General features: G+C 47.7%; 1 protein-coding gene across 2 annotated transcripts in view; it reads left to right on the forward strand.

Annotated features, from left to right (window-relative positions):
- The window catches only part of CACNG2 (calcium voltage-gated channel auxiliary subunit gamma 2), a 66,032-nt gene extending 38,998 nt beyond the window's left edge, over window positions 1–27,034 (forward strand). For both annotated transcript variants that reach the window (XM_032781735.2, XM_032781737.2), the window contains 3 exons: window positions 17,280–17,363; window positions 24,927–25,067; window positions 26,012–27,034. In XM_032781735.2, coding sequence (XP_032637626.1) covers window positions 17,280–17,363; window positions 24,927–25,067; window positions 26,012–26,547 — 761 coding nt within the window. In that variant the 3' untranslated portion in view covers window positions 26,548–27,034. The remainder of the gene's footprint in view (window positions 1–17,279; window positions 17,364–24,926; window positions 25,068–26,011) is intronic.
- Window positions 27,035–27,956: the final 922 nt, after the last annotated feature.

Here is a 27,956-nt window from a genome sequence, read left to right on the forward strand (position 1 = left end):
GGGACAGGAGCCAGCCCTGAAGATTCATTTGCACTATGTATCTGGCAGGTGGGAGGAGAGGTGAACAAAGCCAAGGGTGGTTTTCGTTCTAGTTTGGCCAAACTTCACATGGGGTTTTCACTAGAGATTGACCCAAGATGCAAAGTTTGGTGCTGGATTCAAACCTCCCCAAAGATATGGATGATTGAATCTGGAGGTTTGGTTAGAGACTGTCTCGTTTTGGCTTTCCAAAATCAAACCCAGCAGTGGTCAAGGCTATGTTAACCAAGAGGCCCCTGAGGTCCAGACTTAAGGGTGCAGTGATTCTGTAAGTTCCATTTTGAAGAAACAGATAAACAGAGGAGCAGCAACAGCTGAGAGAGCTGTGCAAAGAAGCCCCTGAGGAGTAGCTGGCCAGCTGTGTGCTTAGCAGCCACAGCTGTGCTGGCAGGCCTAGAAGACGATGGATCAAGCCACATGAGGAAAACTATGCTCTCGTCTAGTGTCTCATGTCAACTTCACCCCAGTATGTGCAGCCTCATCCCCATGAGTGACTCCACAGTAACAAACCAGTGCACAGAGTAGCAAACAACCCTGTTGTGATTAGTTTTTCCGCATAGTCCAAGGCTCTGGACAACTCAAACCAATATCAAACCAATGTGCTTAATGGATGGGGAAAATACTGGAAAGATAAAATATTTTAGAATCAAACTTCCAAGGGGTTATTATTACCCAACTGCAGTAATCAGCCTCCCCTCTGTTCCAAGGAATAGCCTTCCTCCTCCTGTGCACCAGGAAACTCAGACCTCATCTTCAACTCTGTCCTCCAAACCTCATTCCCTTTGGCCAGCCTTCCGTCACTGACCTTGACCTTTTCTCGTAGGCACCATCCAGAAACCCAAATGCTCCCACCTGGAACAGCTGTTACCTTAGCAATACTGTTCCATCCAGGGAGTATACTGGTAATTATCCTTTGGTCCTGGGCTGTGGGCAAAAGCTTACTGAAGTCCAATTGTTTGTGAGCACTGGGGCTGCATACACTGATTTGCTGAACACAGGGTCTGTACCTGCAGTTTGTTATTCTAGGGTCTCTCCTGAGGACCGGTGTTGCATGCTGACGTTAGTGTAGGGACATTCAGGAGTCCTGGGCTTGTTTCGTGTGTTAATGTAATCTAGTTCTGGAGTGCTGGTTTGGGGTAGAGTTCTTGCTGAGTACTGGCCATGGCACAGAATGAGATGTGTCAGGAGTTGCTAGACGTAACTGCAAAATTAAAGAAATAAATCCATACCATTGTATTTTAAATAATGTTATTGTGTATATTCCACTCCATGTGGTCCAACTCGGGTATTCAGTGGGCACTAAGAGACAGCAGTTTAGCAAACAACATTCTTGTCTCTGGGCCAGTGCACTGTGAATTAAAGTTCAACCCGAGGAGTTGTGCTCATCTGCAATGCTGCACTGTTGGCGGAACGTCCTGTCAAAGAAATACTAAAGTGAGTTCCCCTCTGGCCATCTGTGGTGGGCTGCCAAGGGTGGTGTTAAAGCTCCCAGAGTACTTTTGGAACAGAGTAAGAGATAACCAATATTCCCTGTCTCAGTAAACCTGGGTCTGTTCTCAGAGGGGGTGTGGGTGAGTGATCACTGAGCACATAATGGCTGCCATGTTCATCTGTGGAGTTGCTGCACCAGGGGACCTTTCTTAGCATAGCATGAAGGGCCTTGAGTTCCCTGGAGTATGAAAAGTGCTCAAGGAATCCCAACTCTGATTCTTCCCAAAATAAAGTCCAGACACAGATGTGCTGTATGGAATAGCAAGACCAGCTTCAGCGTCTCTGTGAGGAGAGTCATCTCATCTCCCTCTGCTCCTTACCTGCATCTGCTCCCGTGACACCCACCCAGAAAGCATTAGAGCAGCCAGGCAATCCCTAGCTGCTTTGTCCTTTTCCCGTGAACGTGAGGGCAATGAGATGAACGGGGCAGGCATCTACTGTGGGAAGGGTCATCTTGTGGTGGAGGGGAGAGGAAATTAGGATTTCAAATGCCCTGATGTGCCCACATAGTGTCGAACCCACCATCATGCTGACAGTTCTGCATAATCATAGATCATGCACCCAAGATCAGTAGACACCACTGAGCAGGATCTCTTCGTGCTGTGACTGGATGGAGGGAGGAGCGGTACGGCTGGCTCAGAAGAGGACGGGAGGACTGGATTGAATGATGCTTGTATAATTGGCTTGCTCCACTCTCTGGATTATTTCCCATGGGCTCTGGGGTATTTTTTTAAATTATTAATAACAAATAACTTTAATATAGCACCTTCCATCCTGAAGGACCCCAAAGCACTTTACATAATTTATAAACTAATTACTATGGGCCCAATTCTGCTCTGGGTTACCCTGATGTAAATGTAAAGGAATTACACAGACAAAGGTACACCAGAATGGTGCCAGTATAACTAAGGCCAGAATCTCTCTCTCTAGATCCAAAAGGATATGTCAGAGAGAGAGAGAGAGAGAGAGAGAGAGAGATGCAGATGTGGGACTGGATGGAGGAGATGAGCATTTTAATCTCCTTTTCCCTATCTAATTTAAAAAACAATCAAGGAGATTTCACATGAAAAGTGACAAAAACATAATGTTAGGGTTGCAAATTTAAACCCTCAATAGATGGGAAACAGAAAAGCTAAAGTTCTCAGAGCAACCATCAGTCACCTGTAGTGACATGAATTCCTCCAAATACTCCCTGTTATATACAGTGGGTCCAATTCTGTCCTCATATATACCTCTACTACCCCAGATGAGTTGCACAGATAGATCTGAGGAGAAAAATTAGTCCAGTATGGTGAATTAAGGTATAAACTCTTTGGGGGTCTCTAACTCACATTTTTTCAGAGCCTAGCACAGCTCTATTCATTGGGGCTTTTGAGAACTATCATAATATGGATGAATAATAACTAGGTCTACATTTTAGTCACAGGTATTTTTAGTAAAAGTCATGGACAGGTCTTGGGCAGTAAACAAAAATTCACCAATCCATGACTTTTACTATATACCCCTAACTAAAACTTGGGGGGAGAGCATGATGCTCTGTGGGGGGCAGTGTAGGGCACCATGGGTGCTGGGGGATGGTCAGAGACCTTGCAGGTGCTGGAGGAGAGGTGGGTGGTGCGCAGCCCGGGATCCCCACTGTTGCTGGGGTTGGAGGGGGCGGTGCGCAGCCCAGGATTCCCACTGGTGCTGGGGAGGAAGGGTTGGCAGGTCTGGCAAGCTCCCTATCTGGCTCCACATGTCCCTACAGCTCCTGGGGGAGAGGTGCCATGGGGCTCTCCATGTGCTGCTCCCACCAAGCACCGGCTCCACAGCTCCCTTTGGCCAGGAACCGCACCCAATGGGCGCTGCAGGGGTGGGGCCTGTGGGCATGGGCAGCAGGCGGAGCCACCTGGCCCCTCCACCTAGGAGCTGCAGGGACATGCCGGTGGGAGCCGGGAAGCCTCCCACCCTGAGATAAGTGCCGCCTTGCACCCCAATCCCCTACGCCTAGCCCTGAGCCCCCTCCCACACACCCAAACTACTGCTGCTGCTGTTGGCCCATGGGATGCCCAGCTCTGGCAGCCCTGAGCCAGCACCAGCCACTGCAGAAGTCACAGAGCCTTAATAATAACCATATGAGAATTTTTGCATTTCCTGACTTTTGAGGGTTGAATATTGTAACCTTAACATGGTTACATGAATATGGTTTCCTTGACTGTATTATTATTTTAAATTAAAAAATAAGAAAAAGAAAAGCATTTAAATACCAATGCTTGCCCTCCAGTCTGCCATCTGCATATCCCCGCCCACCACAGATATCTGTTCCTGGAAGTCCAGCCACCAACTCAAACTACACATGGTGGAAATAGCACTGCTTATCTCCTTCCCACACCCTACCCGCTTCATTTCTGTCACTACAGATAATTACACCACCCTTCCAGTTACTAGCCTCACAGTTTTGGTGTCACATTTGATTCCCCTCCCACACATACAAAGGCTGTTGCTAAATCCTGCATGTACTTCCTCTGTAATATCTCTGAAATTCTTCAATTACTCTATCTATACTGCTGAAACTTTTCTCCATGCCCTGGTCATCTCTTGCCTTAACTACTGCAAACTGCTCCTTGGCCTCCCCAGCTCCCATGTTGTTTCCCTGGAACCTATTCAACATGCTGCTGTTAAAATCATCCTCCTTACACTCCATCTAGCTATGCCACCTCACTTCTTGAATACTTGGCCTGGTTCCAGTCTCACCTTCAAGGCCTTGCAAAGCTTTGCCCCTGCTTACATCTCCTCTCTAGTTGCGCATGTTTTCTCCCATGTACCCTGTCTTTTCGAAACACACCTTGATGTCTGCTTCTCTCATCTTCTCATAAACCACTCCGGGACCTTCCTTTTTATGTTTGTAAAAAGCCGAGAACATTATAATGCTGTAGAAATAATAGCTAAAATCTCTGCTGATTTTTCTCTGAGTACCTCCACAATTGCATAGTCACAACTTTGAATTCCATAGTGAAATAGCAGCAGAAAACCAGACCTACCTAACTAATATCTCTTCTCTCCTTTGAAATCTAGCTCTAATTCCAGTATGCCCATCACCGTTGTGTCAATGCACCATATACAGAATGAAGGGCAACCGTCTTACATGACTTTTGGTGAACCTGCTAATCTTTTGGTTCTACACTGTTTTTTCCAATGAGATTCATCTCCAGGCTTGATGCATAGTGCTCCAGTTCAGAAAAGAGTGTCACAACCCTACATAGAGCCGAAAGTTTGTTCTGTTCATGTGTAACATGGATTTTTCTATCGCTTCTATTGTCATGCTACTTGTTAATATTTTAAATCAGACTGAAGACTATCAATTGTAAAGTTCAAACATTTCTGAGTTAAATTATTTTTATAGTTAAAACGTCAGAAATGAGTGTACAGATTTTGCTCAGCTTTTCTAGATAAATCTAGCTGTTGGCTGAGACAAATGATGGGAAATTTCAAGCAAAGACGTTTTTGTTTTAGAAGGTTATGACCCTATGAAAGAGGGTGTTTTTATATGAAAATTTCCATCTATATGTTAATGATAGGTTTTGCTACCAGGGATACTATACTTGTACATACAGAAATAACTGTAGCCAGTTCTGAGGTAGAATGCATCACCTATTTAACAACTCATAGCAACATTACTGTACAGTTTAGGATAGGAAGTAACGAAGAATACCATATCCAATGAATGACTGAATTTTCAGCTGGTGGAATGTTATTAGTGCAGCACAGTGTTTCTCAAACTGGGGTCACCACTTGTGTAGGGAAAGCCCCTGGCGGGTTGGGCCAGTTTGTTTACCTGCTGCGTCCGCAGGTTCGGTCGATCGTGGCTCCCACTGGCTGTGGTTCGCTGCTCTGGGCCAATGGAAGCTGCTGGAAGCAATGCGGGCCGAGGAACATACTGGCTGCCGCTTCCAGCAGTTCGCAGTGGCGAACTGTGGCCAGTGGGAGCTGCGATCGGCTGGACCTGTGGACGGGGTAGGTAAACAAACCGACCAGGCCCGCCAGGGGCTTTCCCTACACAAGAGGCGACACCAGTTTCAGAAACACTGTTCCAGCTGTAATGTGGCAAGGAGAATCAGGCTAATGGTCCTACCAGGGATGGGGTGAACTTAATAATCACAAGTTCTATTTCTATCCTGTATAGGTTTTTATATTGCACTAACCATTGTATCTGAACCCCTTCCAGTATGGCATTTAGCGATGTGACTAATATCTGTCACTTTTGGTTCATTCCTTCTTTTACCCTATCCCTGGAGGGAGAATTGTGTGTGCAGTGTATTGCCTGGTTTGGTAGGGTTTAGTTTTGTTTTGAATGTCTACACTGTTGTGTGTTTATGTTAGAGAAGGCCAGGTTGAAGAAATGCACCTTGCACTGGAAGTGGAAGGCAGTGAGATTTGTCACAGGTTGGAGCTTGTTTCTCAGTCTTGGCTCATCCCCCTACCTGCCCCCAACCTTTGTCTCCTGTCCAGATGAGATTTCCCTTATGACAGAAAGTTCCACTGTGCCTGAGGAGCAGAGTTGTGGAGTACATGGGCAGCACCTCACCTAGCTTTCACCTAAAAGGTGGTACCTCTGCTAGTATAGCAACCCTTTGCACTGTGCTGGGACATTGGTTCTCACTCAGATGTTCGAGCCGCAACTGCTGAATCGCCAGCATTACTTCTTGCAGCTCTGCTCCCTCTTGCACCATGGCCAAGACCTTCCAAAATAGGACCCTAAAGTTAGGCTTTTAAATCCATATTGAAACAGCTAAATAAGTGGCCTAATTTTCAAAAGTGCACAGCACGCAACAGCTCCCATAAAGGTCAATGAGAGCTAATGGACAATCAGCACTTGAAAATCCAGCCACTCATTTAGGTGACTGAATATTAATTTAGGAACTGAAGCCAAGATTTTCAAAAGCTACTAGCGGCTTTGAGTGCCTCATTCTGGGCTGCCCAATTTGAGATGCCTTAAAGGGGCCTGTTTTTCAGAAAGCAGGGTGCTCAGCACTTCCTGACAGTCAGGGGTCTCAGGCTAGGCAGTCTAAAAGGGGACACCCAAACTCACGAGTCCCTGTTGTCAATGATGGCTTATGGACGTCTCCAATTTTTGAAGCTCTCTACCAATATGTATAAATATGAACTCCACACTTAGTTTCCCATGGTGCTCTCTGCTATTTTTCATCTGTGCACAGACTTTGGCTTCGAGCCTCGCTTCACCAGCTGGTCCCAAACAGACTCAGCTCTGAGATGGGGACTTGGAACAGACAGAAATGTGTATGTCTCTCTCTCTCACAACATGATTTACCTACCCCTTTCACACTTTGTTTCTGGCAGCTTTCTCGTGGGTAAATATTAAATACCAGTTTCATCAGAGATCGAGATTACTAATAAAACAGGAAGTCTAAACCTGGTTGGTTTTATTTATTTTGCTTCTATATCCTCTGCTACCATAGTATCTGAGATTCTCACGGTGTATTTATCCTCACAACACCCCTGTGAGGTAGGGCAGGGCTGTTATCTCCATTTTACAGATAAAGCACTGAGGCACACAGAATAAATTCCCCAACATCACAGACAGCATCTGTTGCAGAACAGGGAAGTGAACAGTGACTGGCACCCTAACCACTGCATCCATCCTTCCTCTCTGGCGAAGAAAGCAGTCTTATCCAGCTCCCTTTGTACATCTCCCCAGAAGCCCTCTTCCCTAAAACCTATGCTGAGAAGGAAATATCCAAAAGCATTCTGGGAAAGGAGGCTTTTCATCCCTGGCTCCACCTCTGTCTGCTTGTTGCTCTCAGATGTCTTTCCCTATACCTCAGGCTCTCTGTCTCCAGATGTACACTCCTGGCCACTCAAAATACCTCCTCCCCTGCAGGAAAGGGGTGTCTCTTTCCCAGGAACTCACTGTTATTCAATGGATCTCCTGCAGCCACGGAGGACTTTTAAACAGACATGGCCATACAAAGTGGTACAGAAGTAAACTCTGTTACTAATAACATAGGGCCAACTTCTCAGTTGGTGTACACCAGTGTAGCTCCGCTGATTTCATACTATATAGTAAGGGTAGGATATTTCAAACCATCAGGGGTGGGGGAGTTGGCTGCCAAGTTCCCATGAATTTCAATGTAAATTGGCCATCCAAAACCCTTAGGCAGCATTGCAAATCTCAGCCTCAGGTACTATCTCCACCCTGCCTGTCCCAACTGGAATATACTATCCCTTTGGTCCATGCGTTTTCGGGGTGCCCTGGAGTGCTAGTCTTAGTTCTTCAGGCCGCCATTTTCAGCAGCTTGGGCAGGTGCAAAGTAGCCATTTGCATGGCTGTGGAACCCAGGGGATATTCCAAGCTGGTGCTTGGTTGTGCCCAAGGTGTATGAGAGCCTAGTCGCTTGAACCCTGTAATGGGGCAGACTGGGGACAGGGATAGGGGCATGATCTGGGCCAAGGAGCATTTCCAGAAGGGCCCAGGAGCAACCAAGGCCTGCTCCAGGGGCTCCAGAGTAAGTCAAATCAGAAGTATGACCAGCCCAGGATTCGTGGGTTTAGGTGTTGAAGGAGCCCCTCATTGGCTGTGCCACAGCCTGTGCACCTGAAGGCAGGCAGTGCAGAGTAAAGATCTTACTTCTTAGGGACACTTACTTCTTAGGAGCAAGACCTTGGCTGGAGAAGGGAGACAGACAGATATATTGACGGTGTACAGGATTCACATTAGAATGGAAGAGGAGATGCAGGATTGGGACAGGACCAATAGGAAATGTGGCAGGGGGGAGGTGTGGAAAGTGTTGAGGCTCACACAGCAGAGCTTTAGAAGGGGTAGTTGACTAGGGGGGTTGGGGAACAGGGAGACAGCACTGAAGACAGAAGGCTGTACAGAAGCAGCCCACTTTAGGGTTGCTTCTCATGCAACAACGCAGGGAAGGGAGGTGGTAGGCAAGGAAATGCCAGGCTCAGAGGAGAAGTTGCCCTTGTCCTTCTAACAGGGTCTTGGGCCCATAGATAGGCACCCAAATGGCTATTTGAACCTTCAGAAAGTTTTGGCCACAGGGTATAGAAATGGCCCCTTCACAGCTTCGCATCCCACTCCTGCAGCCCCTGAGTGCAGAATGGGGAAGGCTGTTTGAACAGCACTCGGGAAGACTGGTGACCAATTCCCTCCCCCACCCCACGTGTACTGGAGGCTTTACTATCAATGCAGGTGCAGAGGAGGTCATTCTCCTGTCTCAGCAGGCCACAGGTGCCCCATTAGAGAATCGCTGAGTGACCTTGGAGCAATGGACGGGACATATAGGCCTTCTCGGCACCAGGATTTTTCTGAAAGATTTTCTACCATTGCAAGTCCTTCTCAAGCGCCGATCTGGCCCCCATTCCAATCGTTCTGAGCACCTCACAGTCTGTAATGTGTTGATTCTTGCAATGCCCCTGTCAGAGAGGGCAGAGCACGTTTTACCGATGGGACCTGAGGCACAGAGGGACTAAGGGTGGGATTTGCACAGGTATGTCGGCACCTCACTCTTAGGTAAACCAATGGGAGTTAGGCACCTACGTGTCTTTGTGAATCTCACCCCAAGGGTGTGTCTGTACTGTGTTGTAAACCCATGTCTGTGGGACCCGGCTTGTGTCATGGCTGTTTCCAAGCCCACGCTTGAGCATCCAAACTGCTTTGTAAACCTGGGCTTGCTTGCTGGATCCAGGTCTCACAGCTGTGCAAACATGTCCATACTGCGCTACGCAGACCTTCTGACTCAGGTCTGTGGCTTGAGCTGTGTGTATCTATGTTGCAAAATGACAGGGCTTGGACCTGAGTCACAGCAGGACTGGCCTCTGATCAACCCCCTAGCAGGGTCCTAGGACTCCGGACCTGAGTGCTTGCTGACCCAAGTCAGACTAATTTGTGTGTGGACAGAAGGGGAGCTTGGACTCAAACCTGAGTCAGAGCTGGGCTTAGTAGGCAGTATAGACTGCAATATAAGCACAGAGTTAGTAGAACTCGAGTTAGCAAACCCTGGGTTTGTTACCTAGGGCTTGAGCATCTACACCAGGGATTGACAACCTTTGGCACGTGGCCTGCCAGGGTAAGTCCCCTGGCAGGCCAGGCTGGTTTGTTTATCTGCCATGTCTGTAGGTTCAGCCACTGGCCTTAGTTCACCACTCCAGGCCAATGGGGCCTGCAGGAAGCAGGGTGGGCCGAGGGATGTGCTCGCCGCCGCTTCCCACAGCCCCCACTGGCCTAGAGCTGCGAGCCGTGGCCAGTGGGAGCTGTGAGGTAAACAAACTGTCCCGGCAGGGAGCTTACCCCAGCAGACCGCATGCCAAAGATTGCCGATCCCTGATCTACACTCATTTGTAACCTCATGTTAGACATTATTGAATCCTGGGTCTCAGCCTGGGGATTCAATATCTATACTGCACTATGCAGGCCTGAGTCCAACCACCCATAGCCCTCACTTCCTAGCACCCTCCCAAAATGTAGTTGCTTTAGCCCTTCATGGTGCAGTGTGGAAAAACTTGACTGTCCAGAGAACTAAGAAAGTCAGCCCATGGGATTGTTGGAATACTTTTGGTGGACTCCTGGAGCACGAGTCCAGTAAGGCTGCATCTATACTGCAAAGCAATACAGTGTGAACCCTGGATTCTAGTTTGACTCGGGCGTGGCCCCTCTACCCTTGTGGGGTTCTGAGACCCTGGGTTCAAGCTCTAGATTAGCACAATTTGTGTGTAGATAGAAGGGGGATTAGGCTTGAGCCTGAGTTCAAATCCTGGGTTTACATTGCATTATAGACGTACCCTAGCAGTATAGCCCTCCGCAAGGGGTGAGAGTCCCAGAGCCCAGGCTCCAGCCCAAGTCTGAATGTCTGAACTTTAATTTTATAGCCCCACAGCCCAAACCAGCTGATGCGGGCCAGTCGCAGGTGTTTTACTGCAGTGTAGGCAAACCTAAGTGACTTGGTCACACAGGAAGTCTGTAGCAGAGCAGGAAATTGAACTGGGGTCTCCTGACTCCAGGTTTGTGCCCTGCCCATGGTAGAATCCTTCCTCTTATCTGGCTGGGCTCCAGATATGTTAGCAGCTGGGGTGCTAGGGAAGACAAAGCTCTGATGGCCAGCAGTGTTCTTACCACCTTGGCATGTCAATATGCTCTGAGCAGGGTTAGACAGCACAGTGGTTAAAATGACAGTAGACACCTGGAGCCCTGTGTACACCAGCACTCCCAGCTTTGCTGCCAGTGGTGGAGCTAGACCAATGGCAGCAGTCATAGGCATTTTTCAGACTAAAGCCTAGTGCAGACACAGCGTGAACAGCAGTGCCTGGAGGGGGCATAGTGTCATTCAGCAAGGAGAGTTTGAAAATCCCAGTGGCTGGGCACCTGCTGACCCTGAGCACCCAGACACCTTGGGCACCCATTACTGGAAGGGGATTTTCAAAGAATAAGCATTGCCCCATCCAGTGCACTGAAGTTTGCCCTTGTTGTCTGAAGGTACGTCTACACTGCAATTAAAAACCTATGGTTGACTCAGGCTCGTGGGGCTCAGGCTAAGGGGATCTTTAACTGAGATGTAGACGTTCAGGCTTATGCTGGAGCCCAAGCTCTAGGACCCTGCAAGATGGGAGGGTCCCAGAGCTCAGGCTGCAGCTGGAGCCTGAACATCTACACCACAATTAAACAGCCCCTTAGCCCGAGTACTGTGAGCCCAAGTCAGCTGGCATGGGCCAGCTGCAGGTGTCTAATTGTAGTGTGTAGACAGACTCTGAGTGCCCAGAATCTCTGTAGGGTACCCAAAGGAGGCCGTATGAAAACTGTCATGCACAAGATGCAGCATCAGTCATAAGCAGCCTGATTTTCATACAGGGATTAACCAAGCTAAGACAGGAAGGAGTTATGAGGTGGGGAGGAGGGGTAGGGAATCATAACTGCCTGTATGTGCCAGGAAGCATAAGAGTCTCTCTGCACACACATACACACACACACACACACCCCACACACAAGCACACAGTGTCTTGGGCTCATTCCTGGTCATCTGTTATTCCTCATTTGCTGGGGTTCTGACTGTCTGCTTTCCCCACCGCATGTGGTGGGAGGGGGCATTGCCTGTCGAGGAGGCGGTTCCATTCCAGATGGGAAATGTGAAAGCTACATCTGGAGGCTTTTCTGGTCCCACCAAGTGAAAGGGGACAGCCAACTGAGGTGCCACCGAGCGTGTCCATGTCAAAGGGTTTAGAGCTGCAAGCTAACGAGAGGTGGAAGATGGGCAATTTAAGACCAAGGAAAATGGAAAGGGGTAAAGACATAACTATAGTGGGGACAACATAGTCTTGGTCCCCTGCAATTCTGTGGGCAAAATGATATCACTTGTGGTGGGTGAGAGTTGCTTTTCTGGAGTTTAGGGAAACAGGGGAGATTGTGGCTGTAGAGCAGCCAGCCCCAGCCAGGGGCCCAGCAAACAGGTTCTAGGCCGGAGATGCTCCTCTTTCACAGACTGCTAGCTATCACAAGCAGTCAGGAGCAAGGAGCCCCTCTCATGACAAACGGGAGCACATCACATGGAGAGAAGTAAAGAGTGAGTCAGCACAACCTGGCCATTCACGAACTATGTCCAGGCATCCATAAAAACAAGAGGGAAGGGTTTGTGCCAAACCTGGGCAAAGGCATCTCAAGTGCCTCAGACTTTACCTGCCTTCCATGCAGATGATGTGTGTGCAGGTAGTTGCATGGGGAGGGAGATACAGTGGATTTTCTTGGCTGTGAGGCATTCTTTCTAGGAGAACTGTGGCTGCAAAGCAGGTAGTTCCTGAATGTGGGCCTTGGTGTGGTAAGAGGGGCTTAGTGGCTACCCCCTGCAGCCCACAGGAAGAGGTGGGGCAGAAGGGAATCAACTGCTCTGAATATGGATCCATGAGGCTTGAAAACTTTGGAGGCACCCAAAGATAATGTATTCCTACTTCCTAATATACTCAGATCTTAGACTCACCTCTGCTGTGTCCCAGCTCCTTAATGGGAGCTTCCTGAATTGGTTGTTAGATACCATGGTGTCTTAAAAAATACCAAAGATCAGCAGATCAGATAGATAGGGTCAAAGCAGGGAGAATTGACAGTGAGGAGTATAACTATCAGTACTGCATGGACAGTTACAAGGTAATGACTTGCATTAAATGCCCTAAGTTCTGCTCAGGCAAAGTCTGGGCTCAGAGTAAAACCTGAGATGGATTCTTTGTGCTTGGTCTCTTCTTCAAATGTCCCAAAGTCCTGTCCAGGAATATGAGAGAATCTTCCCAGGACATTCCTCTAACCAGGATACCTGAATTATTCCTTGCATGGCCTCCTGATGGAAAAGGCTGAGGCTGAAATATGCTGAGTGCTCCTCACAACCAACACCATTCTCTCTGTTCAACAGCTAGGACTGTGGTGGCTGTAGGGATCCCACATCCTCCATTCCTGATGCTGTGTTCTGCGCATTGTTAGCATTGTTCCTTGTAAGGCAGTGTAGTTCTGCAGCTTCTCCCGGGATTCCTCACTCTCCTCAATCACTGTGAAAGCTCTCCTCCCTTCAGCCTATCCCAATCTGGGGGTGCCACTGCCAGGAGCGTAACCCCCAAGAGCATCTAAGCCAGAAGGTCAAAGAATCTGGGCCCAGGTCTCCTGCACAAATGCCTCTGCACTGGCTGAGCTCTGGAGCCCAAGGGACAGGTGCCCCCAAGCCCAATTGCCTCAGTCTCTGTGCCGACAGAGCAACTTCCCTTCTGGGCTAGTCAAGGGCAGTTAGTTTTAGATGGATGATACCACTGTAAGGGTAAATCCCAGGAAAAGAGAGGAACACTGCATTGGGGGGGCGGGGAACCCATGGAGATTAATGAGCAGGTAAGTATGCCCAGTGGTCTGTGATGGGATGTTAGATGGGATGGGATCTGAGTTACTACAGAGAATTCTTTCCTGGGTGTTGGCTGGTGAGTCTTGCCCACATGCTCAGAGTTCAACTGATCACCATATTTGGGGTCGGGAAGGAATTTTCCTCCAGGGCAGATCGGCAGAGGCCCTGGATGTTTTTCGTCTTCCTCTGCAGCATGGGGCACGGGTCACTTGCTGGAGGATTCTCTGCAGCATGAGGTCTTCAAACCACAATTTGAGGACTTCAATAACTCAGACATAGGTTAGGGGTTTGTTACTGAAGTGAATGGGTGAGATTCTGTGGCCTGCATTGTGCAGGAGGTCAGACTAGATGATCATAATGGTCCCTTCTGACATTAAAGTCTATGAGTCTATGAGATTGTTTTCTGCGTGGTCTTGTTTTGCAATGGGGTGAATGTCCTGATACCAGGAGGAAGGGCTGAGTGATCCCACTTCTGTGTTGTAACCATGGTTCTTCTAGTCTGCCCCAGATTTCACTCTGTTCCAAGGTGTCAGCAGGGGTCAGGGAACTGAACGACCTCTGCCACCCACCAAAATGTAGAGGGTGTGGTTGGAAGTATGAGGACATGCTGACAGCTGGGTGTGCATGTGCATGCTGCAAAGTATTGGCCAGGGCTTACTTGTACCACTGCTGTTTCATGGCTGGTCTGGCGAGGGTAAGAGCCCTAGTATTATTGACAGTTAAGGATGGTTCTCCTTTAGCTCAAGTGCTAAAATCCTGAGGTTTTTGAAGCTGTAGGTCACATGCTGTACACCCCAAAGCTGCATGTGTGCAGTTTAACCAATGCCCATTAGATCTGGATGTAGCTCCCAGATTTCATACCATTTATGTGTAATTAGGTGCTATTGAAGAATTAGAGGGGGGTCAGAGACGATTGACAAGAATGACTAAAGGCCTGGAAAAACTCTCCTATGATGAGAGATTGAAAAGACTGGGATCGTTCAGCTTAGAAAGGGACAAATGGGAGCAGACATGATAGAAATACATTAAATAATGTATGATCTAGAGAAGGTGGATCCAGAATGTCCATTCTCCCTGTCTTGTAACACAAGAACAAGGGGATATGAAATGGCAAACTCAAAACTGATAACAGGAAATACTTTATCACACAATGTGTACATAGACTCTGGAACTCACTGCCACAGGAAGTCATTGAAGCCAGAATTTAGCAAGATTAAGAAAAGGAGTGGAGATTTATATGATACCAAGAATATCCAGAGTTAATGCTAACAAAAAAATTTGAAGGGGTCTAAAATCTCATGCTTCAGGGTTTCAGCCAATCTCTGTAAGGGACCAGGATGAAACCTAATGTGGTGGGAAGATTATCCCACACCTGCCTACTTTGTAGTTCTGACGCTTTCCTCTGAAGCATCTGGTGCTGGCCACTGCCTGAGACAGGATGCTGAGGCCTGGTCCACATTACGTGTTTATACCGAATTTAGCAGCATTAAACCTATTTAACGCTGCACCCGTCCACACAACGAAGCCCTTTATATCGATATAAAGGGCTCTTAAAACCGATTTCTGTACTCCTCCCCAACGAGGGGAGTAGCACTGAAATCGGTATTGCCATGTCAGATTAGGATTAGAGTGCCCCCAATTCGACGGTATTGGCCTCCAGGCAGTATCCCACAGTGCACCATTGTGACCGCTCTGGAAAGTAATCTGAACTCGGATGCACTGGCCAGGTAGACAGGAAAAGCCCCGCAAACTTTTGAATTTCATTTCCTGCTTGCCCAGTGTGGAGCGCTGATCAGCATGGGTGGCGATGCAGTCCCAAATCCAAAAAGAGCTCCAGCATGGACCGTACAGGAGATACTGGATCTGATCGCTGTATGGGAAGACAAATCTGTTCTATCAGAGCTCCGTTACAGAAGATGAAATGACAAAGCATTTGAAAAAATCTCCAGGCTATGATAGACACAGTCCACAGCACAGTGCTGTGTGACAAGCGTAACGAAAAGCCAAAGAATCAAATGGGCGCTCATGGAGGCAGGGAGCGGGTACTGAGGACTCCAGCTATCCCACAGTCCCCGCAGTCTCCGAAAAGCATTTGCATTCTTGGCTGAGCTCCCAATGCCTGAAAGGTGAAAAACATTTTCCGGGGTGTTTCAGGGTATATGTCATCAATTTACACCCTTCCCCCCCGCCGAAAGAAAAGGGAAAAAAATTGTTGCTTGCCTTTTTTCAATGTCACCCTATATCTACTGCATGCTGCTGGTAGATGGGGTGCTGCAGCGCTGAACACCAGCATCCCCTTCCTGATGGCAGACGGTCCTATATCGTATGAGTTGATGACTTGTTTCGTTCCTCATCATTTCATCTGTGTATGCTCTCTGGCTGGCCTCTGTGCGCCTGGGCAAATGGGAATGACTCCCTGTCATTCCCTTCTTTAAGCTTTGTCGTGTTCCTGGACGGATTCAGTGTGGCGTTCGATAGTGTGGTGTGTGTGTGGGGCAATAGGCTGGCTAAACCGTCCTCATCATAGCAGCTAGTAGCTGAGGCTTCCTCTTCCTCCCCCCGCCCCTTATGTCTAATTTAGATTCTGGACTATCATGAGCACGGGTGAGGCTGTGCCTCCTCTCCCCTACAAGCCTGTTATAAAGAAGTAAGGGGAGATGTCCTCCTGGGATATCATAGCAGCGTAGATGTTGCCTCTCCCTCATTTTATCTCACTAAAAAATCAGTGTTTCTTATTCCGAATTCTTATTACTCATCACACAAATGGGGGACACTGCCACGTACCCAGGAGGGTGTGGGGTGAGGGAAGAACGGGTTGGGGTTGTGCAGGGCACCCCCTCGAATGCATGCAGCTGTCATCCATTTCTGCCGCGGATATCTGGTTCTGACCCATAGCGGCTGTTGCTCTCTGGGTTTCTCTAGTAACACTTGCCCCATAATGTCGTGTTACTGACTCTATTTTTAGATAAAAGCATAAAGAAGGAAATGACCTGGGAAGTCAAATTCTCCATTTTTGTCCATGCGCCCCTGGCCGACCTCAGCGAGGCCAGCCAGGACACCCATGACAGCAATCAGACGGTACAAATATGACTGGTAACCGTCATCACCCAATTTCCAAAGCACAACGTGCAATAGGCTGGTCTTCTCTGTTACCTTGCAAGGCAATGAATGTCTCTTTGCACTGCATACCTGTCTGTCAGCAGCATCCAAAGTCCATTCGCTGTGTGTGTAGGTTACAGTGAAAAAGGCTCTACCTGAGCTCCATTTACCGATGCGGATGCGTTTCTGCGCAGGGCGAATCTCGAGAAAGAAGGTGGCGCAAAGATGTGTGTGTCTGCCGTTCTTCATCAGAGGTAGATTGAGTGATGACATTTACCCAGAATCACCCGCAACACTGTTTTTGCACCATCATGCATTGGGATCTCAACCCAGAATTCCAATGGGCAGGGGAGACTGCGGGAACTATGGGACAGCTATGGGATAGCTACCCACAATGCAATGCTCTGGAAATCGACGCTAGCCTCGGTACATGGACGCACACTGCCAAATTAATGTGCTTAGTGTGGCCGCGTGCATTCAACTTTATACAATCTGTTTTTAAAAAAATGGTTTATGAAAAATCGGCATAATCCTGTAGTGTAGACATACCCTGAGCTAGATGGATCTTAGGTCTGACACAGCAGTTCCTATGCCCCCATGTGCATATGGGGATGTGAAGGGGGGGTGTGTGTAGGACAGAAGAGAATGCCTGAGAGCTTAATGTGAGGGTATGTGTTGCCTGCAAAGGAGGCAGAGAGGGCAGAAAGAATGACCCAGAGAGGAGTTGTTTGCCTTGACTGGTTTCTGATGTTCTCATTTGTTCTTTCTTCTCTTGTTTTGCAGGGAATTTTAAAGGTCTGTGTAAGCAAATCGATCACTTCCCTGAGGATACAGATTATGAAGCTGATACAGCAGAATATTTCCTCCGTAAGTCTGCAGGCTCTTTTCCTTGGAACTGATTGTGGGTGTGAGCGCTCGGTGCCCTTTGCTTCCTGTAGATGACACTGTTCAAAGTCTGGTTCCCTTGAGGATTAACATGCCAGATGAGGCAAAATCTGGAAGAATTGACTGGGGGCATCCCTAAGACCTTCTGAATATCTGTCTCAGTGGGTCCCCTGCCTTCCACTAATGAATCCACTCCCACCTCCACAAGACCAAATCTACCGGATCCTGCTAGAGTCAAACTTGCACTGGCAATTAAAGGGTTTTTTAATTAAAGGTATTTAATTATGATAAAATTCTGTAGCCCCTCAGCCTCACCCCCAACTCTAAATACATTGGAAAAATATTGACAAGAAGGAAGCTTTTCCAGGATGCAAAGAGAGTGTCCCGTTAGCTCTCAGATAATGCAAAACAGATAAGAGGCTTCCAGTGAAAATTACTCGAAGGAGAAGGGGAAACGATAGAAGCACTGACTGTGTCACTAGTTGCAATCATTTTTCAGGTGGGAGGGACTGAGTAAACCTGTGGATTGAGGGTAGGTTATAGAGACTTGCACAGAAACTGCAGGTCACTTGTTCCATCTGATCCCCAGGCAAGGAGATTAGAGGGTTTGGGTATGGGGTCACGAGCCTCTCACTTCTGAGTCACTGAATCTAATGCATGCCAGGTCATTTGTGACCAGGAGTCACTACCCTTTGATAATTGTCAATCCACATAAAATGAGTCAGTGGTCTTAGTCTATTTCTGGAGCAAGTAGTCACCTCACAGAAACTATCACCATGAGAGACACTAATTAGCAGCCTTGGTAGCAGTCTCAGCAGAGCAACCGAGGATTGAATGGGCCATAAAGACTGACCTTCCTAGGGGCAGGAGGCACACTAGTGGGGAGGCTGGGATAGTGCACGTGTGTGTGTGCACTTGGGGGAGAGGGGCACAAAAGCTTACACCACTTCTGCTTCTGCTGTCCCTGTTGGGATTCATATATTGAATTCTTATACTGTGATCATATCTGATTTCAAAAACTGAGTAGGTTTCTGCTGGTCAGTGCTTAGATGGGCAAGCTCTGAAGAGCTCCTGCTTCTGTCACCAGAGCTGTTGATCAGACATCTTTTGCTGACAGAACATTCACTTAACTGGGCTGTGGATAAGAGACGGAGAGTGGGTGGTACAGGGAACTGCAAGGTAAGAACAGAGCCTGTTGGAGCTAACACTTCTCTTTGGAGCACAGAAAAGACTGAAGAGCATGTATCAGGGCCACTTGCTGCACTTAGAGCATGGTGTGTCTCTGGAAGGGGCACACAAGTGGAAAGCAGAGACAGCAGAGATCAGAGCCCAACTTGGGACATGAGGGCAGAGTTCACAACTCCCATGTACGGGTAGGTGGAGCCAGCCTGGAAAGCTGTGCAGTTCTGTGTGGTCCTGTAAAACCTTCATTGATGAAAAGAGACCACTTTTGTTCAGTGCAAAAGCAGAGGCTAGGTCTTCCTTTACAATAGATGCACAGGTCCCAGCAGCTAATCTCTACCTCTATGTCCTGTTGTCCCTCCATGAGCACAGTTCCTGTTGACATCATGAGAGGAGATCTTTGCTATAAAGGAGCCCAAAAGAAGTGGCTTTTAATTGTGTGGGCTAAGCATTAGGGATCTGCTAGGGCTGGGGATCTCTAGGAGTCACCAACTACGACTCATGTGTGTTTGGAGCATGCTGGAGGCCCAGCAGCACCATGGAGTTAGAAAGATTTGGGATTCTTTCAAGATCATTTATATGGATGAAAGAGGGAGACTGTGATAGGATTTAATCATCAATTCTAAAATATTTGCCCACCTGCTGTGGTTTTAAATAATCCTCTGGAGAAGGTTTCCTTAAAATGTATTTCTGTTGCATTGCTTGCCAGACAGCTTGAGGGCCAGGGCTGCAAACACGGGTGACACTCATCAGCAGAGGGATGGGCACGCTGCTTTGTTGCTGTACAGTTACCTCTGAGCACAGATTTGCTAGTGAAGAATTGTTTGCTGGCATTGGTCTCTCTTTAGCAAACAGAGCTTCGGAGCATTTGTTTTGGGGAAGAGCCCACAGAGGGCCTCAGATCACTGTTGCCTCCAAAAGGAGGCAAGTGTAGGTCAAATGGTAGGTCTATTATCCTTGACAATGTTCCCTTCAAAGCAAATCCCCAAAGTGGAATACCTTAGGAAAGAGCAGTGTTCAATTAACTGAAGTGGGATATTGGGGTTTGGGCAGACTTAATGAGGTACTTGCTGGGTCGTGTCTGGTAGAAGGCATCTCATGCTGAGCTAGGCCTGACTGGAGATGGCCTGACTTGGACAAGTTCTCCCAGGACTCCTGTCAAATTGGAGCTTGTTGAGGCTTCACCTGAGCTGGGGGTGGTAGTGTTGGCATGACTGTCTAGGAGGTTGTTTCTGATCTTTAGATTAGATTGTTGCCTGAATCAGATTGGGCAGAAGATTGGGATGGCAGGGAGCCTGATTAGAACTCAGTTTGGTTTTGCTAACCATTCAGATAAGATGGCTCGGGTTCCTTGCAATCAAATGGCCGATGTCAGGAGAAAGTGGGGGAACATCAGTGTGTTTCTTTGCCACAAGACTCTGAGGCTGGGTAGAAGCCATTCAGAACACATTGCCAGCTCTCCTTCCCTTCAGATGGCATGGTCTGCACAGGGCCAGCCAACAACATTTTGGCACCTGAGGCAGGGAGCTCAAATGATGGCCCCATACCCCCTCGCTTGGGCCAAAACTTTGAAAGGTCTCAATTCTGCCTTCTTCCTGTTCTACTCCTCTCATGGTACTGCTCTGCTACCTACCCCAATAAAGGAGAACTAACAGCTTAAAATGCCTTGTTCAAAAATTTTAAGTAACACTTAACTTTCAAACACCTGAACAGCAAATGTAACTTCTATTGTCTGCATAGCAAACATTGACATTTTTATCTGTTTGAATAATCAAAGTGGTGCTTTCCGTGCCTTCTTGGTTGCAAAGATTTGAACTGCTTCCTGCTGAAGGCCCACATAGCTAGATCATGCTCTATTGAGATGGTTGCAAGACTGACCAGCCTCTCCTGCGTCATTATGGAGCACAGATGTGTTTTTAAATCTTTAACCAGGTGCTAGATTGTGCAATACGATCAGCTGAAGAATGTTTCATGCAGCTCAAGGAATGCAACCATATATTTGGGATGTTGTATGATATTCCAAAACTCCTAACTATACCTGAAGAAGACCTACACTAGCAATGCAGGGCACTAGAGACAATCAAAATGTCTTCTTCTTCAGCAACTCTTGTATTCTTGAGTGGGTAGGAAAATAGCTTCAGTGTGAAGTTCCTCTGCCAACTTCTGTGCACTCGTCAGATGAGGGATTTCAAAACATTCTGAAATCCCTCATCTGACCGGTAAGCCTGCAGGTAAGACTTGGCTTTGTCCAGTTGTTCCATTGCTCCAGAGATATCAAGATCAACACCTTGGAGTCTCTTGCTTATAACATATATTTCAAACTGATGTCATGCCACAACACTAGGCCAGACAGAAATTTAAAGTTATATATGTTTCTGGTGATGCCATTTCCCTCTGCCACTGTTCTCCCATGAAGAGTTCCTCTCATAGCATTATCCTCCATAATGGCAACTATGGCACCAGCCATCTTCCCAATTTGGTGTTATCACCTTCACTCAAATTTCCCACTGTGTGGCACTCAGTGGTTTCAGTGTCAGAGAGGATTTTCCCAGACGTTGCTTCAAAATTTGCCATCAATGAGTTGATGCAGAGAAAAATATATAGATGCTTTGAATTACATAAAAAAATTCAGCAGCCTCACTACAAGCTGATGCTACATCACTGACCACCAAGTTCAACGAATGAGAACTGCATGGGACAAAAAAAACTCGAGGGTTTAACTCTCGGCTCCATGTTTGCATTCCTCTGTTCTTTCGTCTCATGTTGGCACCATTATCGTAGCCCTGACCTCTCATGTCACCTGTCGTAATTCCTGTATCTTCCAGCTTTTTAAGAAGCACATTTGTCATACCAGTTCCTGTAGTAGCATCAATGTCAATACGTTCTAGAAAATGCTCTCTGAAAGTCACCATTGCAGGGACATTTTCGCTAGTTTCTGTTGTTGTTACAAAACACATCACTAAAATCATTTGTTCGGTCTGACTGATGTTAAGTGTGTAGTCCAGAATAACAGAGTAATATCTTGCTGACTTCAGATCTGCCACAATCTTCTGTTCTGTTTTGTTACCAGTAACTCTATGATCTCATTTTGAATTGTTTTTCCAAGGTAGTGGTGTGTGTACATTTCTTGAGTGGTGACTCTTCTTAGATACTCCTGGAATACAGCATCAAACTCAGCCATCAGCTCTACAATTTTAAGGAAGTTTCCATTGTTTGGCACATACAGTTGATCTGAAATGCCACCCAGTGCTAGGTTTTGGGTAGCAAGCATTCTCACAATGGCAATGAGCCTTTTCAGAACATTTTGCCAGTAAAGAGACTCTGATGCAATCTTCTCTTGATGCTGATCATCTATGATAGCCTTTAACCTTAATCTCATCTCAAGCTCCTTCCACCTATGGAATGCTGTCTGGTGATTTGCTGTCTTCTCATGACATGCCAGATTTCTAGCCAGATTTTTCCAGTCCTTTGTTCCTGTAGAACCCAGTGTGGCTGGAACATTAGACTGGAAGAGTTTGCAATAAAAACAATATGCAGCATTCTGGGTTTTTGAGTACATAAGCCATGGCCTCTCTACTTTGTCACCATTGGGGATTTCATGCCAGTAATGTGTTGGATGGAAACTTCTATTTCCATTGTCTTTGGGGAACACGAAGTTTTTCACTTGCTGTGGCCCATGCAGTACAAGGAAGTCCCTCAGGCTACTGCTCAAGTGGATCCACAGTCCTGGATCATCTAGATTTAAGGAACTAAACTCAGCAGCAGCTGTTTCTTGCGCTTCCATCACATTCTTCTCTGATCTACACTTTTCTTCAGGAATGTGCATGGTTACATCCATTTGAGATGGAGATATGGATGCTGCAGTAGCTGCCAGGTCACCTGCACTCTGACTAACTGGAAGATCAGGCATCTCCTCACCACTCACATCCTCACTGGGGCCGGAAGGCTCACCGTGAACGTTTATGTCTATATATCTCAGGAGAGCTCCTTCCGGCATAGATAGAAAAGCTTCCTTTCTTTTTCTGAATGCTGCACCAGAGAGGTGTTTCCTTCTTTCACTCAGGACTGCTGTTCTGTGCCAGCTTTAGTGGCTCTCAACACTCAATTGAACGGGACTAATAAACAGGCTAGTAGCAGGGCCTGAGTGAGGGAAGATATCAGTGTCCTAAGGGCCTTACTGGCTCCTACTACTTCAGTTGACTGCCTGTTCTCCTCAAGTGGGTTCAGGGAAGCAGCAAGCTCCCTGAGAAGTTAGTGTGAATCAGTCCAGGCTCCTGGGGGTGCTAGAGAGGTACATAGAATCATAGAATATCAGTGTTGGAAGAGACCTCAGGAGGTCATCTAGTCCAACCCCCTGCTCAAAGCAGGACTAATTCCCAGACAGATCTTTACCCCAGTTCCCTAAATGGTCCCCTCAAGGATTGAGCCCACAACATTGTCTCTAGCAGGCCAATACTCAAACCACTGAGCTATCCCTCCCCCACAACATAAGAGGCTTCTCCTCCTCCTCTCTCTCTCTGCAGCTCCTGCTGCTTTTGGTTATTCCCTCTCACCTTTTCTCCTGCCTTCCCGTTATGTCTCTTGTGCCCTCCTTCCTCCAGCACAGCACTCCACCATCTCTGTGCATCTGGAGCAGAGAGAATACATATGCACCAGCAGCAGACACAATTTTCTACACTCTGAGTCCTAGTTGCGCCCCACCCCCACCCCTGGCACCTGAGGCGGCTGCCTAAGTGTGCTTCATGGTAAGGCCAACCCTGGGTATGCACAGGACTCTGGAACGGTACGGTGGGTTCAGTGACAGCCCCTCTCTTCCATGCTCATTTGGCTCTGTGGAACTTCTGAAATGAATAAGGCAACGGAGCTGAGATTAAGGGCAGAGAATCCTGGTTTCACCCCTCTGCTCCCAATTTCACACTGTGACCTTGTGTTCTCCCCAGCATGTGATGCTAACAATTTCCACAGGGCCCCTCCATACAGCGGGCATCCACTTGGCATTTGCTTGCTGTCACTTGGCTCCCCACTGTTCAATCTTTCCCTACTTTCCCCAAACCATTAGCACGGTTATTTCCATCCCATTCCCTGAAGTAGAGCTACGTAGGACTGGAGAACAGGTGAGAGGTTCCTCACACCCTTTTGGGTTTATAGCAAGCAGGGATTGTGCTAGAGTCGGTACCAGCAAGAATTCAGTGCCTGTCCCTGATACAAGGGATAGATTCTCCCCCAGGGCCTGTGAACCAACTGTCCCTGCTGTCTAGGGAAACCCCCTTTGTTTGCTTTATTCAGGTTGATTCTCCCACCTTTGCACTGAAAGAAGATTTGCCTTGGGCTGTTCTTGCACTGAGGCATGTTCTTTCTCAGCCATGTGTTTGTTTCACACTGTAGCATCTTCTTTCTGCTGGGAAGAGAGGAGAGGCCTCTCTCATAAAAATACTGACTGTACCTGCTGTGATGTATTGTGCAGCATGTGCCAGTCCACAACACTGCTCTCTGCTGGAGAGAATATGAAGCGGAGGGTCGAGGGGTGCACAAACGCACACCACCACCGTCTGTTGGCTGAAATAAATGAGAGGTCCTCCCAGTGTGTGTGTGTGTTTACACATGCATGTGCACTGCTCTCTGCTGGATGGAATATGCATGAGATTGTCAAATTGCACCTTTAGCTCGCCATTGGGAGTCCTGTGCTTCTGGAGGATTAGGTTGTGAGTTTTATTTCCCAATGCCAGTGAGGGCTGCAGCCTCAGCCTATAGCCACAGACTGTCACCTTGCCTCGGTAGCTGCTTTCCAACTCTCTACAAATCTCTCCTTAGGAGGTGAGTTCACTTTCCAAATGATGTGCAATTGACTGACTCTTTGGGTGAAACGTTTGGGATGCTGGCACTGCTCTTTAAAAACCAAACTGCATCACATTATAGATGGGAATAATAGCTGAAGGGCCCTACTTAGGCAAACGGTGTGAACAAAAGCAGGAGTGAGAGGTTTGCAGGGGGTTCAGCCAGGTTATGAAAGAATCCCAGGTAAACTTCTGCCATCAGGCTCCCTGAGTATGCCACTGGCTTCTGATAGTCTCAATGACAATCCAACACATGGGTGATCCATTTGTGACCACTCTCTCCTTCTGTCTCCTCTCGCCCTCCCCTTCTTTCTCTTTATTCCTCCCTGAATCACTCTGCCCTCTCCATGTTTCTCTCCCTTCTCTGTTTCCTCTCCTTCTCCCCCACACAATACATGCTATTGTTTCCCCTCTGTATCTGTTCCCTTCCCTCCCCATCTCTTTGTCTCCTGTATTGTTTTCTCTTCTCCCTTTCCTCTGTCTCCTACCTGTGCTGTTATTTCTCCCCCTCTTCCTCTCTTTTTCACAGGGGCTGTAAGGGCCTCTAGTATTTTCCCGATCCTGAGTGTGATTCTGCTTTTCATGGGTGGACTCTGCATTGCAGCCAGCGAGTTCTACAAAACCCGACACAACATCATCCTTAGTGCCGGCATCTTCTTCGTGTCTGCAGGTAAAGGGATGAGGGACAAATGGGCTGAGGGGATGGAAGACTAAGAGCAATAGCGAGGAAGATACCATCAGAGAAAGAAAGAGTGACAGGCTGTCCAGGTGATGGAGCAGCAGAGGCAGAAGGGAAAGGAGGTGGTATGTTTGCACAGGCAAAAAGGGCAACATATATTTTTCAGTCTAGATGAGCTTTATTTCAGATGAATGAAAACATTCAACCAGAAAGAGTAAATATAAAGTCTCTGTGTGTGTGTGAGAGAGAGAGAGAGAGAGAGAGAGAGAAAGAGAGAGAGAGCACACGGTGACTCACTCTGACATTCTGTATCTGAACTGACGCACAAAATGGCAGCTGCTCCCTGCAGAGAGATTCCTCTACATGTACAAACGCAGTAAACAGAAAAAAGAATCCCAGCTCCCTTCAGTTACATGGCTACGTCCACCACTGGACAGACTCTGACATCAGACAGATGGAGCCATGGAGTCCCTGACTACTTCTCAACAGGGTGCAACAATCTTGGGTGGAGGAGATATAGGAAATCAGTTTCTCCAGGCCAGGGTTAGAGCGGTGTTGGGGTGCAGGGCTGGGAAGACAGGATCTCAGAATTGGATGTACATGGAGTCGGAGACTGAGCTCCTCTCTACATCTGCTGAGGGAGCGGGTCTCACGGAGGTAGGCAGGACTGACTGGGGTACCAGTAGCAGGGTGAAGTTTAGGTTTCAGTGAACATGTGGAATGAATTGCTCTCTGACCTGAGAATCCCCAGAGAGGGCTCCAAGCAGGGCAGGGTTGGAGGCTAGTTTGGGGAGCTGTGAGCAGACAGGCAGCTTGGCCCTCACCAGCACTGGACTGCTCTTGGGAAGACCGGTGGCTTTAACCTTGCACCGCCTGCTGTCCTTTCCCTCTAGGCCACTCTAATGTTTTCCTCTCTCTCTTACCCTCGCCCGCAGGTCTGAGTAATATAATTGGCATCATTGTGTACATATCAGCCAATGCTGGAGACCCCTCCAAGAGCGACTCCAAGAAGAACAGTTACTCCTATGGTTGGTCCTTCTACTTTGGGGCCCTGTCCTTCATTATAGCTGAGATGGTGGGAGTGCTGGCCGTCCACATGTTTATTGACCGGCACAAACAGCTGCGTGCCAACGCTCGTGCCACGGACTACCTCCAGTCCTCCGCCATCACCCGCATCCCCAGCTACCGCTACCGCTATCAGAGACGCAGTCGCTCCAGCTCCCGTTCCACTGAGCCTTCACACTCCAGGGATGCCTCGCCCGTCGGGATCAAAGGGTTCAATACCCTCCCATCAACGGAGATCTCGATGTATACCCTGACCAGGGACCCCCTGAAGGCTGCTGCCACCCCCACCGCCACCTACAATTCTGACAGGGATAACAGTTTCCTCCAGGTTCACAACTGTATCCAGAAAGAGAACAAGGACTCTATCCACACTAACACAGCCAACCGCCGGACCACCCCGGTATGAAGCCACCGCCAGGAGCTGAAAATGAGGAAGGAGCAGGTGGGAGGTGGGGAGGAAATGGAAGAGGAGGAACAGGGGCACCAGGGCAGGCTGGGGAGGGAGAAGAGAAAGCATCCATGGGGGAAACCTTCCAAAAGCAAAAAACAAAACAACAACAACAAAAAGAAAAGAAACAAAAGAAAAGAAATGACACTGACAAAAAAGTATAAAAAAATAAGAAAAAGGAAAAAAAAGAAAAAACTTTAAAAACCAAGAGAGATTTAAAAAAAATAGAAAATAAATTCAAAAGAAAATGCATGATTTCCCATGTACCATTATTTTAACATTTAATAAAAACAAATTGAAAAAAGGGAACCAAGAAACAACAAAAAAAACAACAAAAAATTAAGTGGGAGGAGGAGGAGGAGGCAGCTCTTTGGATTTTTTCAGGTTTCATTCTTTCATTTTTTTGGTTTGTTTTCTGTTCAGTTTTAACCCGACGTGGACTCACAGACTCTGGGAGTTGGGGGGTCCCCAGGAAGTGTATGGGGGGTGGGTTAGCAGTGATGAGTGTATCTGTGGGAGTTCTAGGGGTTCATGATGACCCTGGAGATCTTGGGGTTACTTGTGACCTGCTCAGACTTGCCAAGACCCTGGGATCAAAGGTGACTCATGTGTCTCTTGTGGGCCCTTGAAGGGTTAACACTGACTTTCCTGTCCTTGGGAATCCCAGGGGTTAATGCTGATTCCCTGGTCCCCAGGGCTCCCAGGGAGTTAATGGTGACCAACCTGGACTCACTAGTCCCTGGGGATCCTGTGGTTAACAGCAACATTGCAAAAAAAAAAAAAGTTTCTAAAAAATAAGTGGCAATTTTTTAATAAAACAAAACCAACTATAAATAAATGTAAATACAGTAAGTGGATTTACTTGCAAGAATACCAGATAGTATTTTTCTTTTTGTTTTCTCCAGCTTTAAACTGTGAAAACGTGGGAGTTGGGGGGAGGGAGGAAGGGAAATGCAAATTAGCAGGGGGGGCTTGTAAAGAGAAAACGGAAATTGAATCCCTTTAACAAAATGAAAATCACTGAGAGGCCAGAGCTCACCGGCTGGCAGGAGGGGAGAGGCTCCCCCCCAGCCACAGGGCTTTGTGCTAGATACACATCTCTCCCTGAGGAGAGGAAGATGCTGCTATTGGGGGGATGGGTGACAGACAGCATAAGGACTATATGCTAATAAAGAGACTAGCACTCACATGCGCACTCCCATCATGCATGCAGTGGATGCTCCCCGGGGTAGGCAGACATGGGATGCTTACTGCTGTATATACCTTCAAATGTCAGTTTTGCCTAGTCACCAGGAGCCTAACCCCCATTCCTGCTACAACCAACGAGAGTCTGTCCATTGACCTCAATGGGCATTGGATTGGGCCCC

The sequence above is a fragment of the Chelonoidis abingdonii genome, chromosome 1 (genome assembly GCF_003597395.2).
Source record: "Chelonoidis abingdonii isolate Lonesome George chromosome 1, CheloAbing_2.0, whole genome shotgun sequence".
In the NCBI taxonomy this organism is placed as follows: Eukaryota; Metazoa; Chordata; order Testudines; family Testudinidae; genus Chelonoidis; species Chelonoidis abingdonii.